General features: G+C 36.9%; 3 protein-coding genes across 7 annotated transcripts in view; 2 read left to right on the top strand and 1 right to left on the bottom strand.

Annotated features, from left to right (window-relative positions):
• Window positions 1-14,216, bottom strand: part of slc29a4b (asolute carrier family 29 member 4b) — a 74,022-nt gene that overhangs the window by 10,325 nt on the left and 49,481 nt on the right. The window contains exons 1-6 of one of the 3 annotated variants that reach the window (XM_055205994.2): window positions 5,961-6,135; window positions 1,309-1,434; window positions 761-895; window positions 504-614; window positions 288-416; window positions 119-193 (exon numbers count right to left, since the gene is read on the bottom strand). In XM_055205994.2, coding sequence (XP_055061969.2) covers window positions 119-193; window positions 288-416; window positions 504-614; window positions 761-895; window positions 1,309-1,432 — 574 coding nt within the window. In that variant the 5' untranslated portion in view covers window positions 1,433-1,434; window positions 5,961-6,135. Of the gene's footprint in view, window positions 1-118; window positions 194-287; window positions 417-503; window positions 615-760; window positions 896-1,308; window positions 2,075-3,027; window positions 3,113-5,960; window positions 6,136-14,216 lie in introns of those variants that run through there. The other 2 variants (XM_055205993.2, XM_073866187.1) reach the window with 2 other exon arrangements.
• On the top strand, window positions 3,363-5,344 carry LOC129444957 (uncharacterized). 3 transcript variants are annotated; one of them, XR_008644669.2, is made up of 3 exons: window positions 3,363-3,497; window positions 4,053-4,221; window positions 4,331-5,344. XR_008644669.2 is itself a non-coding variant. In XM_055205997.2 (3 exons), the coding sequence occupies exons 1-3, from the start codon at window positions 3,703-3,705 to the stop codon at window positions 5,065-5,067; spliced, it is 807 nt and encodes a 268-aa protein (XP_055061972.2). In that variant the 5' UTR covers window positions 3,363-3,702; the 3' UTR covers window positions 5,068-5,344. The 3 variants fall into 3 exon arrangements, 2 of the variants coding, with proteins under 2 accessions (XP_055061972.2, XP_055061971.2); XM_055205997.2 differs by having other exon boundaries at window positions 3,363-3,723; window positions 4,451-5,344; XM_055205996.2 differs by having other exon boundaries at window positions 3,363-3,723.
• On the top strand, window positions 6,855-13,190 carry ptcd1 (pentatricopeptide repeat domain 1). Its single transcript, XM_055205992.2, has 8 exons — window positions 6,855-7,385; window positions 8,190-8,330; window positions 8,702-8,920; window positions 9,018-9,119; window positions 9,341-10,072; window positions 10,206-10,322; window positions 12,183-12,365; window positions 12,854-13,190. The coding sequence occupies exons 1-8, from the start codon at window positions 6,957-6,959 to the stop codon at window positions 13,004-13,006; spliced, it is 2,076 nt and encodes a 691-aa protein (XP_055061967.2). The 5' UTR covers window positions 6,855-6,956; the 3' UTR covers window positions 13,007-13,190.

The following is a 14,216-nucleotide window of genomic DNA, read 5'->3' as shown; positions in this document are numbered from 1 at the left end:
ACCATCAACTCTGACATCTCCAAACTTTTAAATTAAATCTAGTACAAATTTACATTCTAGGTAATTTATTTTAAATTAAAATCATCAGTGTGTTGTATTGGTTAAAGGTTTAACTTACTCTCTCCAGTCATCACGCCCTGTGTGTACCTCTTGGGTAGCATCCCTGTGTATCCGTAGAAGCTGGACTGTTGCACTACAAAAGTCAAAACGACAATAAGGCAAAATTTACATTAACTCGATGTGAGCCAGAATATATTTTTATGTATGCATGTATGTGTCTTTGGTACCTGTGCATCCAAATGCAACAATGGCAACTGAGACCAAATTGAGAACATATGACTGCTCAGTGTTAAACAGCTCCAACCAAACATCAAATATGCTCACAAACACCAAAGGTCCCAAAGCAAAGAGATATCCTACATGTGTATATAAAGCACCAAGATGTCAAAAAGCACATGCACCATACAGTATGTATGATAACATTTTGATTTGCTAATTCTCACCACCACAGATCCGCGTGTGTAAACTCAGTTTCTCCACCAGCATGTTGTTCACAATGACAGAACTCAAAGCCACCAGTATATATGTCAAACTCATATCGAACACAATGACCCCTGTGAGTGGAAGAGAAGGGTAGAGACTGCCCAATGTGTATATCTAAATAGTCTATATGACAAACTGGTGGCTTATTTGCTCACAACTACATAAACACAATGACAGTTTTGTCCTACAATGTTGACTTGGTTGCATGACATTTTACTTGTAAATTTGCGCCGGTGAAAATAGTCCACATCTGTGATGAAGCTGTTGTACGGCAGTAGAAAGCCGACACCAGCCAATAACATGGCAAAGTAGATGCCATGGTTACGATCATCAGGAATGAATTCCTTTGAGCCTGGATTTAAGGATACAAGTGAGTCACATTAGCAGGGCAGCTCGAGACACAACATTTTATCTTATTACTGTTTTTAATGACATTTCTAAGTACAAGTTCACAAATGCATTCAAAATTATAGGTGTGAGTATAAATTAATTTTATTCACAAAATGTTATTATGCATTCACAAATTCATGCAACATAACCAAATATTTATAAAGACCCAATGCATATACAGTACATTGTTAATGAGTCCCAAATGCAATCCTACAAATAAATGATATTTATATCTTGTTATTCAAAAAATATTCTCTTGAATGTCCTTTTACATTTAGGATTTAGTAGTGCATCACTCCCAGTAAATCTGCCCGATACTGTAAATAATAGACATTACATTTTGAACGTTTTCAAACAATTTGCATATTAACTCACCATTAGGACTTTGAAGTTCCTTTCTCTGTCTTCGGTTCTCCTCTGGTAGCTGATTAAAGCTGAGATTATTGATCACAGGACTCTGTTGACCCGGTTGATTTGTGCTACAGTCTTCAGTGTGCATACCTGGTAAAATATCAGCACTTATATACTTCAAATATTTTTTACTCATTTGAATTCATACACTCTTTATGCAACCACAGCATTTTGTAGCATTTTTTGAAAGAGCCTTTAAAGGTGCATTGTGCCATTTCGCGTTTTGTTTACAACATTGTCTCATACATTGACGTGTTTGTCCTGTGGCGGCTAACGTAGCTTCTTTATGGTCCTGTCCCAAATGGCACACTCCGGACTTGTGGTCCTCCTCAGAGTCCACACTTTGATGACATCACGTAGTCCAGACTTTAGGGACCCTTAATGCGAGTCCACGTGGGTGCAACGGGGTCATATTTTGGGACAGACTCGAGCGTCACACCGGAAATAGGTAGAGAAGTTGCCCGTCAGTGTGAGCTCCTCCCTTCCGTCGTCTGATTGGTCTGATTGCTCTTTCGCAAGGACTTCTGGGTTGGTAAAGTGCGCAAAGCCTGCTGCAGTGCGGGCTTCGCTGAAGACCGCATCAAGGGGGCAAAGGAGGCGCTGATGAGCACACTTCAAAGCGTAAAAATTACAGATGGGACACCCTACGGACTCGTGGACTAAGCGAGCACGCGCAATTTAAGGCCACGAGACCGAAAGTCCACATGAAGTGCGCCATTTGGGACAGGGCCTATGTGTTTCAAAAGAAAGGGGGGAGCTGTGGAATGAGCCATTGGTTGCAATTTACAGTCTTACCACTAGATGCTGCTAAAAATCTACACAGTGGACCTTTAACATAAAAAAGTAAAAAAAAAAAAACGTAAAAAGTAAGAGAAAAAATGATTGTTTGACTGAACCAAAAATGGTTCTTCTATATGGCATCGCTGTAAAGAAACTTTTGTTGCATCTTTTTATGCCAATAATTTTGCAACATTTGTTTGATATCCAAGAATATTTTAAAGCCATTTTTGCATAACATCAAAATGTACACTTTTATTAACTTACACAAAATGAAAGGATGTTTTGGGTGGTGCCATGAATGAGCCATTTTGAATATCCAAAGAATTCATCATCAGTCAAAGGTCTTTATAAGGATCATATTTCTTTCTGACCTTTTTATTGTCTGGTATAACCTACAGAAAGGTTGTTTGTATGTAAAGGTTCTTATTGAAACCATACAGAAAGAGAAAGAACCTTTATGTTAAACAGTGTCCCCAACCAGTGTGACAACATGCCCCGTTATCATCCTTCATTTTTTCTACCAGTTGAATTTGTACAGCTGCGACGCGCGTGCTTTTAAAACACATTACAATTTTCCAAGTCGACTATTAAAATAAACCCTAAATGAATGATATTACCTGTGAGCCATTTTTAACATTACACGCAACAATTACAGGAAGTCTACTTTAAACGAGGGTGTTAAATAAAAACATTGTCTCAAATAGCTGTTTTTGAATTACGCATTGAATTGCCTATAGCGCTTTTTGACAACATCTTTATGTATGCATGTTACCAAAAAAGCAATGCACATTGATGATCTCTGTTGCATAAGATATGATCATCAAGCATCATTTCTCAAGGTTGCCGCGCTCTCCATTGGGCATCAGTGCTACGCTGTCGCGTTAATGCGTAAAGGTTTCTTACCTGATGATTTGTCAATGTCATTCACTGATACAGGTCCGGGGAAGATGGGTATAAACGGAGGTCGGAGCCAGCTGCAAATGGCAGCAAGTGGAAATGATCAATGAAAAACTAAAAGTACAGGTTGGAAACACTCAGACAACATGTAGTTCATCAAAGTGTATATAAAATAGGAAACACGAAATGTTTATTAATAGTAGTAATTTTATTATTATTATTATTATTATTATTTTCTCACTAAATGTATACAACCAAGTAGTGCTCCATACTCCAATCCAGTAGGTGGCGGTAAATGCACTTTTAGTTGGTTTGCCACCCGCCATTTAAACAACAGAAGAAGAAGAAGAAGAAGAAGAAGTTGGTTTATGCTCCACACAGTTGGCGGCGGTAATGTGTACGTTTTGTTTTTGCGATCCACCAGAAAACAAAGAAGAAACCGCGTTCACATGTCAGCGTGCAGTTGAAATGAAGGGGTACGTTTGCTGTACAGATTTTAGTTTTTTATAAAAGCATTATAAGTTCTGAAGAAGACCATTTCATAATGGCGCTTGTACGCTGTTTTTAGTCTTGATGTACTTAAAAAAAGGGGGAAAGTGTATCCAAATACATTTCTGTAGTTTTTTTAGTAGCACACAAAATCTTTTCTGCATTCCATTTCTACAACTTGCTCTCTAGATTATGGATTCTGAAGACCATAAGGTATTGTGGGTGGCTGTGTCATTTTTGTACGTTTTAGGACTGCGTTGATTTTTAAATTGTAAATGTCTTAAACGTTTTGTAAATGGACTTGATATTAGAATAACTTTACAACTCCTAATTTAATTATACAATGCATGCAATTCTTTTAAAACTTTTAATTTATAAAAGTTTTCATTGTAGCGTCGATTGTAGCTTTTTTCTGCGTAAACCACAATGTAATGTAATGTAATGTAATGTAATTGAAACATTTGTTTTAATATTACTTTATAAAATGTTTTACTCATAACAATCAGTGAAATAAATGTGAAACGCATGTTATTGTGTTTTAGGTTCACTTATCAGTGAAAGATGTGCAGGACACTCTTGAGGCATACCAGTGCCTCAAGTGCACAAAATTTCACTGTCCGCTTTGTCCTAAGGACAATATAAAATTTGATGAGAACTTCCAGGCAACCGGCCACCTTCAGTCACATTTATCTTGGGTGGTAGTACATGGTTGTAATTTGAACAAAATATTATTATATTCAATATGAATAGGATATTGTATACAATCATTTTTGACAAAATTTGAAATTTGTTAATTTTTTTTAAAAATTAATAATTTCAGGTTTCAAAATCTATAAATGCCACCTCTTGTGTCGCAAAACAACTCACTACCACTGTTGTTACTGTGACAAAACAGTAATACGTCGGACTGACTTTAAAAAACACCTGCTTATTCATACAGCAGATAAGAGTGCAGGTGGACAAGCCACCAGGACTGTGGCTAATAACCAGGGTGAAAAATCGTTCACTCTGGTTCATGGACCAACTGACCAGCCATCAGCAATGGCCAGTGAGCGGAGGGATCAGCAGCCCACCATGGTCTGTGGACCAACTGACCAGCCATCAGCAATGGCCAGTAAGGGCAGGGACCAGCAGCCCATAATAGTTCATGGACCATCTGACCAGCCATCAGCAATGGCCAGTGAGCGGAGGGACCAGCAGCCAACCATGGTCTGTGGACCAACTAACCAGCCATCAGCAATGGCCAGTAAGGGCAGGGACCAGCAGCCCATAATAGTTTCTGGACCAACTGACCAGCCTTCTACCACAAACCAGAAACACTGGGGTCTACCATCGGTGGAGAAGGAGCTAAGACGAAACAAATCAAGTCAAAAAAAAGTTTCCTGTCCTAAATGTAATGTGACATTATACTTGAAAAATTTACAACGACACATACAAAGAAAGCATAGAACTGAAAAAATTGACATGTGTGCAGATCGCCACCTTGCCAGCCAGTGCATTGATGCAAGAAACGCTCGTAAGCGCAATGCACGAGTCACCTCGCGCTCTTACAATTAAACAAGGCGGTAGGTGCCGCCGGGGCATGTTGTCACAAGGCACGTGGTAACTAACCATATAACATGAAAATCTGAAGTTGAAAGACATTAATTTTGTATTTGGCAGACGCTTTCATCCAAAGCACGTCGCAGTGTATTCAAGCTATACATGTTAACAGTATGTGCAATTTCTGGCTCGAACCCAAAACCTCTACCCAGTGCACTACAGGAATTCTTGACAAGATGAAAGCATACAATCTTAAGTCTAAAATTATAAAGGGAAATCTATTTAAAATCTGTTAATAGTTCCACCTGTTCCTCACTGTTTATTTATTCATTTTTTGCACATGATGGAGAGAATCACAATGTTATACATTTCTGATTGCGTTTATCTATAAGTCCCACGTCAATGTCCTCAACCAGTCCCCCTTTTGTCAAAATCCTCAAGTCTGAAGATGTAATCTTAACAGTTTGATGTGCACATTTTAGCACAGGTTGTTTATAATGTATCCTGATGATATTGCAGGGTAATGCAGAGTTTGCAAACGGTTTTATTGAAAGTATTAGAAACAAAATTGCACTAGATAGCAACCTGCAGCTGCAGCTAAAAATAAAGGTGCCACACTTTCCCATAGTACACCCATTTTGGATGTATGGGTCCATAAAGAACCATTAACATCCAAAGGATCTTTCTGCAGCAAATAGGTTCTTTTTAGTGGAAAACGGTTCTTTAGATTATAAAAAGGTAACAAAGGAAAGTACAGTAGATGATATAGCCTAAATGTAAAATCTAAATCTAAAAAATCTCATAATCTAAATATAATTGAAAGAAATAAAGTTAATATATGAAATATTTGTGCATTTGTTACCAATATTGTGTATTCTGCTGTTTTGTAACGCACTGTAACGGCTTACAAAAGGAGGGTCTCCATGGAAACAATGTAAGATCTGGATGCTGAAGAAACGAAACCCTTAATCCTCATCATCTCTGCAACTTATGTGGGAGGTGCACTCACCGGTCTAGGGGACTGCATGGTTAGGATTCCTGCAATGCAGTATGTCATGGCATATCAGGAGAGAAATATTTATTGACATGCTACAAGAACAAATGAACACAAATATATAATATGTAGCCCTGTTGCTCCCATACATTCATTTAATTTCATCAATTTTAATTATAGTTTTTTAATATGTGGGAGGGATGTAAAGCTTTCTTACAGGCAACTTACTTTTTCCTCTCTGATGCTTTTTGCAATGCAGAAAACATTTAATGTACTTACATAAGACGCAAGGCCAGACCCAGAATTGACTAGAATTGAAAGTTGGAAACAAATAATGTAAGTACTACTATTGGCCACAAGATGGCGTACTATATTTCTCAATCCTAATAAGGCTGCAGCCTGCGGAGGTCGCATATGCAGGCTGCAAACGTCATCAAGCCTGGTTTATTTAAGTTAACTGAACATTACATTCGCAAATTATAAGCATATTACAACAATTTACGATTAACTTTGAATAATTGTCAACTTTAGAATTGTTAATATTCTAAAATAAGACAGTCTTGATGACGTATGCAGCCTACAAATGTGACCTCCGGAGGCTGCAGCCTTCGGATTGAGAAACGGCATCAGCTTCGAAAAGTCCTACTAATCGATCCTGTTCATTATAATTGTTTATTTTACTGACTATATTATTTATTTAGATAACCATACTATCTACTTACAGTTAACTATTACTACATATAATATACCTAAATATTACATAAAAACAGTTAATCGATTATCATATTATCAATTATCATGTCTAGCTACACTTCCGTTATTGACATCATGGCGACTCCCTTAGCGAGCAGCATGTGAAAAGGTTTTCTGTAGCAGAATCATATATTTTATCAAATATAAGTATTTGGAGATGGCCAAAATGTTGTGTCCTACGCTCCTACGAGTTTTTCTGACACGAAATGCCAGTGTTAGCTATGTAAAGTGCGCCGCAGTCTCCTCAAAGTCAGCAGCTGCTGCCTGTCCTACTAAACGAGTGCATGAAGGACCCTTGAGATATTTCTCTGAATCAGTGCCTTTAAAACCCGACAGCAAAACTACCACAACGGATACATCTGATCGTGTCTTGGAGGGAGATGTCACGGACGATTTTGGTGGCATTTCTCGTAAATACTCTTCCAGACGAACCTTTAGCAAAACGAGCCCAGATCAGCAGGATTTAAAGTACAGAGTTGACGACGAGGATGATGCTGTTGTGGAAAAATTCAAGTCTAAAACAGGCCGGAGGAATACAGCGTATTGGTATTTCCTACAGTGCAAAAAGCTCATTAAAGAGGATAAAGTAAGTTGCATGTAAGAAAACTTTACATCGCTACAACATTTAAAAAACTGTAATATACTGTATTTTAGTACATTTTTTATTACTATCTTATATTAACTATACACTATTATAGTAGCTAACATGCCTAGATATTATAGTGTTTCCAAAGGACATCTGGACCAAACTTAGTTTACTACAGTATTTACTACAGTTTACACATTTACTATAGTTAAAGGGATAGTTCACCCAAAAATAAAAATTCTGTCATCATTTTCTCATCCTCATGTTGTTTAAAACCTGTATGGATTTATTTTTTCTGATGAACACAAAAGATGATATTTTGAGAAATGATGGTAAACACACAGCATATATACAGTGTTTATTGACTTCTATAGTAGGAATAAAAAATATGATGGAATTTAATGGGTACCATCAACTGTGTGCTTTCATCATTTATCAAAATATTTTCTTCATCATTTATCACTATACTTCCAAAATATTTTTTCCTACTATGGAAGTCAATGGTCACTATCTTCTATGTGTTTATCATAATTTCTCAAAATATAAATTTGTGTTCATCAGAAAAAAGAAATTATACAGGTTTATTACCAGTAAAGACAACAGATACCATATTACAGTTTCTTTCAAAACCAATACAATTCCCATTATAACCATTAAATCCACTAGAATTTTTGTGATGGTTTCTATTATTTTATCATACGGTCATCATAGTTTTTGTATAGGGGTGAGAATGAAACAAATTTGAATAAAATCGATCTTTCTCATTATGTTTTTCATTCTTTAATCATTTTTTGTACTGTCTAGCTGGCTGAGGCGTTATCTCTGTTCGAGGGTGATATGCTCAAAGGAGAGCGGTTACAACCGGAGGAATACAATTACACCGTGCTTATCGGTGGATGTGGACGTGTCGGCTACCTAAAGAAAGCCTTCCAACTTTACAATAACGTAAGAATGCAATGCGTCCTTAAAATTACTATAAAGTAGAGTAAAGTAACTTATTTACAATATTTCAACCATAAAGTATGATGCTTTCTATAAACATTACTTTGTACAGGGAACGTTTATATTAGTAAGTGGCTATTGTAAAATGATAACCATGTAAATAAAAATTACATAAATCATATTACCCAAAGAGAAAATTACTATGGTACAGACAGTAATGGTGTAAAAATGGTACATGTGCAAACAACCGTAGTACAATACATTGACTCTATTTTCCTAGTCCTGTGTTAATTTTTTAAGGGTATTTACTATTTCCACAGTACCCATTGACGTTAGAGATCACACTGTTGTTTGTTGTTAATGTGTTGTCTCAGATGAAGAAACGAGGAATCGAGCCATCAGATGCTACATATACAGCTCTGTTTAATGCTTGTGCAGAGTCACCATGGAAACAATCCGGACTGGAAGAAGCAATGAAACTCAAGCAGGAACTTCTCAAGAGAAACGTCCCCCTTAGTGCCATTACCCAGCATGCTTTGCTCAAAACAATCGCCTTCAATGGAGATCTAAAGTCTTGCTTTCAGATTATGCGGGTAATAATTTGTGTCAATACATCTAGTGCTTATGTATTGTGCTAATGATTTATTTATCATCTAATATGGATATCATTGTGTACATGCATCGTTGTAGGAGATGCTTCAAGGTGGACAACCCATAACACAAGAGACGTTTCAGTATCTGCTGATATGCTGTGTGATGGACAAGCAGCAGGGTTTCAGATTGGCTTTACAGGTATATACACACACAAATTTGATTTTTTTTCTCTATATAGAAATAGATTTTAGCAATAAAGCTACATTTTCAATGAAGATTATAAGTCTTTAAGAAAGGTTAAATGACCAGATTCCTAGTGAAAAACAACATTACTTTTAATACTTTAGATCAATGAATCAAAGACTGATAGTTCATTCCCATAATGCATTGTGAATGATGAACCTGAATGTCTTTTGTAGGTGTGGCACCAGATGCTTAGGATTGGAATAAAACCAGATGCCCAGAATTACAACATTCTCCTCCGAGCCGCACGGGATTGTGGGATAGGTAATCCTGAACTGGCTTCTGGTTTGCTCCTAAGGGGTACAGGGGTACAAGAGGTGAACCCAGCACTCACAAGTGGAAGGAAAAGCCGTAGGACAAAAGCCAAGGAAGAGACATCGCGTCCAGAGGTCTTAAATATTGATGCATTTGAGAATGAGCTTTTTATAGACACGCATGCTCGTGACGCTCGCATCAGACAGGCAAAAAAGAATGAACTAAACTCTCCAAATGAACACGATCAGTGTAGGATACACTCATCTCAAGATGAAATTCAGAAGTTGCCTTCATCACAAAGTGGCTCTCTGACCTGCCAATCACAATTATCACCACAAAGTCCCCGCCTCCCAAACCTTCTGGACCCTAGCACTTGTCACTCAAATGTAGTCGCCTTAGGGCCTGTGAATAATGCTTCCGATAGGTTTGCGCTTATTGGAAACCTTGATGGTTTTTTGGAGAAGATGGCCAATGATGGACTGATGCCCAACATCAAAACCATCACCCTGTTGGCTGATGTCATGGAAGCTGGCAGCCAATCGGTGCAGAGTCTCATAAATGTGGCAAAAAAGAATGGCGTCAAGTTGGACGTGACATTTTTTAACATGTTGATAAGAAGGGTGGCTAAAACTAAAGACTTGGATGGAGCTAAGGTAAGAAGAACATTTAATCATACTAAGTAAGGTGGCCAAATATTGCATGTATGTAAGTTTCAAGAGGGGATAATCAAAAGGAAAAACCATTGGTCTTGCAATAATAACAGATAAATATTTTCTCTTTCTTTAGGCTGTTAAAGCCCTTATGGTGAATAGAGGGCTGAAGGTTACTGCGCAGACATTTTGTAGCATTGCACTGGCTTGCCAGACAGAAAAAGATGGACTGCAGCTGTTGTCTGATATGGAGGTCTTATTCTTTTATTTTTTTTTCTCATTTCGATTATGTTTCTTTTTTGAGTTCATTAGATAATTAATTGCAAAAGACACCACCTTAATTCTGGAGCGTTTGATAGAATCAACCAATAACATGGCAGTTGCTTCAATGCATTTAAGGGTGTGGTCCTGGTCAAGACAATCTCCTGAACTCCAAACTGAAAGTCAGAATGGGAAAGAAAGGTGATTTAAGCAATTTTGAGCGTGGGATGGTTGTTGCCAGAGGGGCGGGTCTGAGTATTTCACTATCTGCTCAGTTACTGGGATTTTCACGCACAACCATTTCTAGGGTTAACAAAGAATGGTGTGAAAAGGGAAAATGCCTTGTTGATGCTAGAGGTCAGAGGAGAATGGGCCGACTGATTCAAGATGATGGGTGATTCTCACGAAAACTTGGTTTTAAAAATGTCAAGCATGAAAATGTAAAAATTGCTATAATTAAATTTTTTTCCCACCAGACATTGAAAAACAAAGTCTGGAGTAAATGGGAACATTAATTTAAAAACTTTTACTTATCATTTAACACTTTTTGTAACATAATTTAAAAAATGTGTCCTAAAAAATCTCATTACCGCAACATTCATAAAACATCAACACTGACATATTTTCAAAATGACATTACAAACCTGAAAGAACATAATTTGGAGATTCTGAACATGATTTTAAAATCAAATTATTATGCTTCTATTAATTAAATTAACATTTAATAAGCATCTGTTGCGGTAATGATAATCAAAATGTCGTGTAAGCATTCTGACAAGACAATATTTCAAATTAACTGTAAAAAAATTATCTTACCTGGTAGCCATCTTGAAGTAACTGGTCCATGTGCTTGGTCACTCAAAATCAAACTTTATTACAATTCTGTATGTGTGCTTAAACTGTTCTCAAAAAGTGTTGCGGAGGATGAGAACATCAGGCATGGACACATCATTTTCCTAATTATACATGAATATTCAGTAAATATTTTTTCTGTCATCTAAAGTAGTCTAGCAAAACATCCATTTATTTTTTTCTTAATATTTTTGTGTTCATTTGATTAAATTACAACATAACGCATGTTCAAACACAGCCGGACACATTTCGGTAATGAGAATTTCAGCAGAAAATGAGATAAAATTTCCAATTATAAATTCTTATTTTGAAATCACACATTGTGCAAGGTAGAACACAGTATTGTGTTAATTCTGATGCTTTTTAATGTTACTATATTACACATTTTAAAGCTAAAATCATTAGTGCCGTGGTGTTTCAATGGTTTCGTGAGAATCACCCTGATAGAAGAGCAACTTGGACTGAAATAACCACTCGTTACAACCAAGGTATGCAGCAAAGCATTTGTGAAGCCACAACACGCACAACCTTGAGGCGGATGGTGCTACAACAGCAGAAGACCCCAACAGGTATCACTCATCTCCAATACAAATAGGAAAAAGAGGCTACAATTTGCACGAGCTCACCAAAATTGGACAGTTGAAGACTGGAAAAATGTTACCTGGTCTGATGAGTCTCGATTTCTGTTGAGACATTCAGATCATAAAGTCAGAATTTGGTGTAAAAAGAATAAGAACATGGATCCATCATCGATGTTGTCACCACTGTGCAGGGCAGTGGTGGTGATGTTATAGTGTGGGGGATGTTTTCTTAGCACACTTTAGGCCCCTTAGTAGCCCCGTAGCTTCTCTATGCATTTCAAAATCGAGGGGTGAGCTGTAGACTGAGCCGTTGGTTGCAATTCTCAATCTTACTGTAGATGTTGCTAAAAATCTACACAGTGGTCCTTTAAGAGTGCTGCTTAATGTTATTAAAGTCTTTTTATGGTTTGTTTTTGTATACGTCTGGCCTTGCACCGAACACTTATGTATTCAGTGCTCTGATCGGCCAAGCAGTGAAGCGTTTGGACTACGCTTATCTGCACAAGCTGTTGCTTTGTATGCACAAACTGCAGGTACCACCCAATGATGTCATCATCAGACAGCTGGAATTCGCAGCTGAGTATCCTCCCTCATACAACAAGGTTCGTGGAAATGTTTTTTAGTATTTTACTATGGTTTTGTTAAGAGTGCTTGGTGCATTTATATGGAATTTAAAAAATGCATGGTATTCAGAGGCATCATGCCCACTGAAACTGAGTCTGATTTTTGAGCCAAGTGGATTTTGCATGCAATATTTTTCGCAAAATATGATCATTTCTTCACTTTTCTTTTAGATCAGCTTACATTGCATTAAAGGTTTCTTTTTATTCAATGTTTTTGCAGTGTTGCTCATTACAGCCAATCACAGACATGACGGTTAATTTATTATTTTTGTCTGCCTAGTCTGTATATGACGTATAAAAGGGTTTGATGCTTAATTGACGCTATAAATTATGATTACAGTATGAAAAGTAGGTGTGCACCCTGTGGCCCCTTTAAAAAACTGGTGCATGACACCCCTGATTAAATTAACTATATTTATTTTAAATCGTTCATGCATTAAGTGTGTTTCATATCTTTCTCTCTCCAGCTAAAGTCACGCAACGTGTACATGGAAAGGATTGATGGTTTCCGGGGGTTTTACAAAGAATGGCTGGAGTTTATGCCTGGCCAGCAAACACCACATCCCTGGGACAAATATCAATCCCAGAAAGCACACACGGAGCAAGAAAAAGTCACCTAATCAACTTTCTAAATAAATCCAAATATGACATTGATTGTACCAGCAAATCGTTGTTTATAAGTGTAAACATTTGACGTAATCTGAGGCTGTCTGTGTCTTACGTAATCTTTCTTAAAATGTTAATGTATTTACTTTGATGTCGATTGGAAATTTATCTAAAGAAATAAACCAAGTCAGCAACTTGTGACGTACATCAAAGCTCTGTTATTGAAGCTTGAACTGACTCCCACAATCCCAAACTTTTACAAGGCCACATTCTTATGTGGTTCAGTGTAGGGGATTTACGGTTAAGAGCTGTAGACTTGAAAATACTGAATGAAGACCAGGAGTCGGAGATAACAGAGGTTCAGGCCGACCTACCCACACATGAAATACAATAGTAGCACACAGCTTTCTCAAGGCTGGGTGATAAGATGTACTTTCTCACAGCTAGAAGCTCAGGCAGCATTAAATTGTGATAAACATACAAAGTGCTTTATTTTTAAACTGGACACAGAAGGACCACAGGTATGTTTTGTTTTGCTACTGAGAATATATGGATACAGGGAAACATTTATAAGTCACATTATATATTGAAATAAATTTGATCTCATAAACAAAGAATTCATTTTAATTATTGGATGGATAAATATTGATTGATAACTGATCAAAACATATGATGGGCGTATATAATGAAAGGAAGGTGGAGGAGCAGGAATCCCCTTCAACGCGGTTTCGGCCTGATAACAGAGCAAAACCACATTATAACCTATAGGTTAGTGCTGTTTATAACCATTGTGTGTTTTCTTCTCAGCTTTGAAACATATTTAGCTGATAACTAAAGGCAACACTTGAGGTAATAAATTGTTTGTAAATTTGCTCTTTGTAGTACTGTATGCTCAGATACTTTGTTTTTAATTATAATAAAGATTTTGTAAGGTTCTGGGCAAACATCTGCTGTCTGAATTAATTTAAAAAAAAACTACAAACTAAATAGGATTTAAGTTTGGTCCTAGATTCCTAATTTGATTTTATAAAAAGATGAGGAAATTTCACATTTTAGCTTTTTTTAGTGATTTAGAATCTGGTGATGATATATTAACACAAGTTAAATAATTTCAACATGTTTTTAAGTTATGCCAACTATATACTAGTCAAAAACTTCAAATAGTAGGTTCAGTTGACTTAAACTTGCACACAGCACTTTTTACTATGAAGCTTTCAAACTCAA

Source organism: Misgurnus anguillicaudatus, chromosome 3, assembly GCF_027580225.2.
Source record: "Misgurnus anguillicaudatus chromosome 3, ASM2758022v2, whole genome shotgun sequence".
NCBI classification, from domain to species: domain Eukaryota; kingdom Metazoa; phylum Chordata; class Actinopteri; order Cypriniformes; family Cobitidae; genus Misgurnus; species Misgurnus anguillicaudatus.
This window is presented reverse-complemented; position numbering and strand designations above follow the sequence as displayed.

Excerpts from the sequence above, each read along its gene's own strand:
- ptcd1 (XM_055205992.2), top strand. The coding sequence starts at position 6,957 with ATGGCCAAAATGTTGTGTCCTACGCTCCTACGAGTTTTTCTGACACGA. Across the intron at positions 7,386-8,189 it reads AGCTCATTAAAGAGGATAAA|CTGGCTGAGGCGTTATCTCT; the intron begins GTAAGTTGCATG and ends TGTACTGTCTAG. Across the intron at positions 9,120-9,340 it reads GTTTCAGATTGGCTTTACAG|GTGTGGCACCAGATGCTTAG; the intron begins GTATATACACAC and ends TGTCTTTTGTAG.
- LOC129444957 (XM_055205996.2), top strand. The coding sequence starts at position 3,703 with ATGGATTCTGAAGACCATAAG. Across the intron at positions 3,724-4,052 it reads TGGATTCTGAAGACCATAAG|GTTCACTTATCAGTGAAAGA; the intron begins GTATTGTGGGTG and ends ATTGTGTTTTAG. Across the intron at positions 4,222-4,330 it reads TTGGGTGGTAGTACATGGTT|GTTTCAAAATCTATAAATGC; the intron begins GTAATTTGAACA and ends TAATAATTTCAG.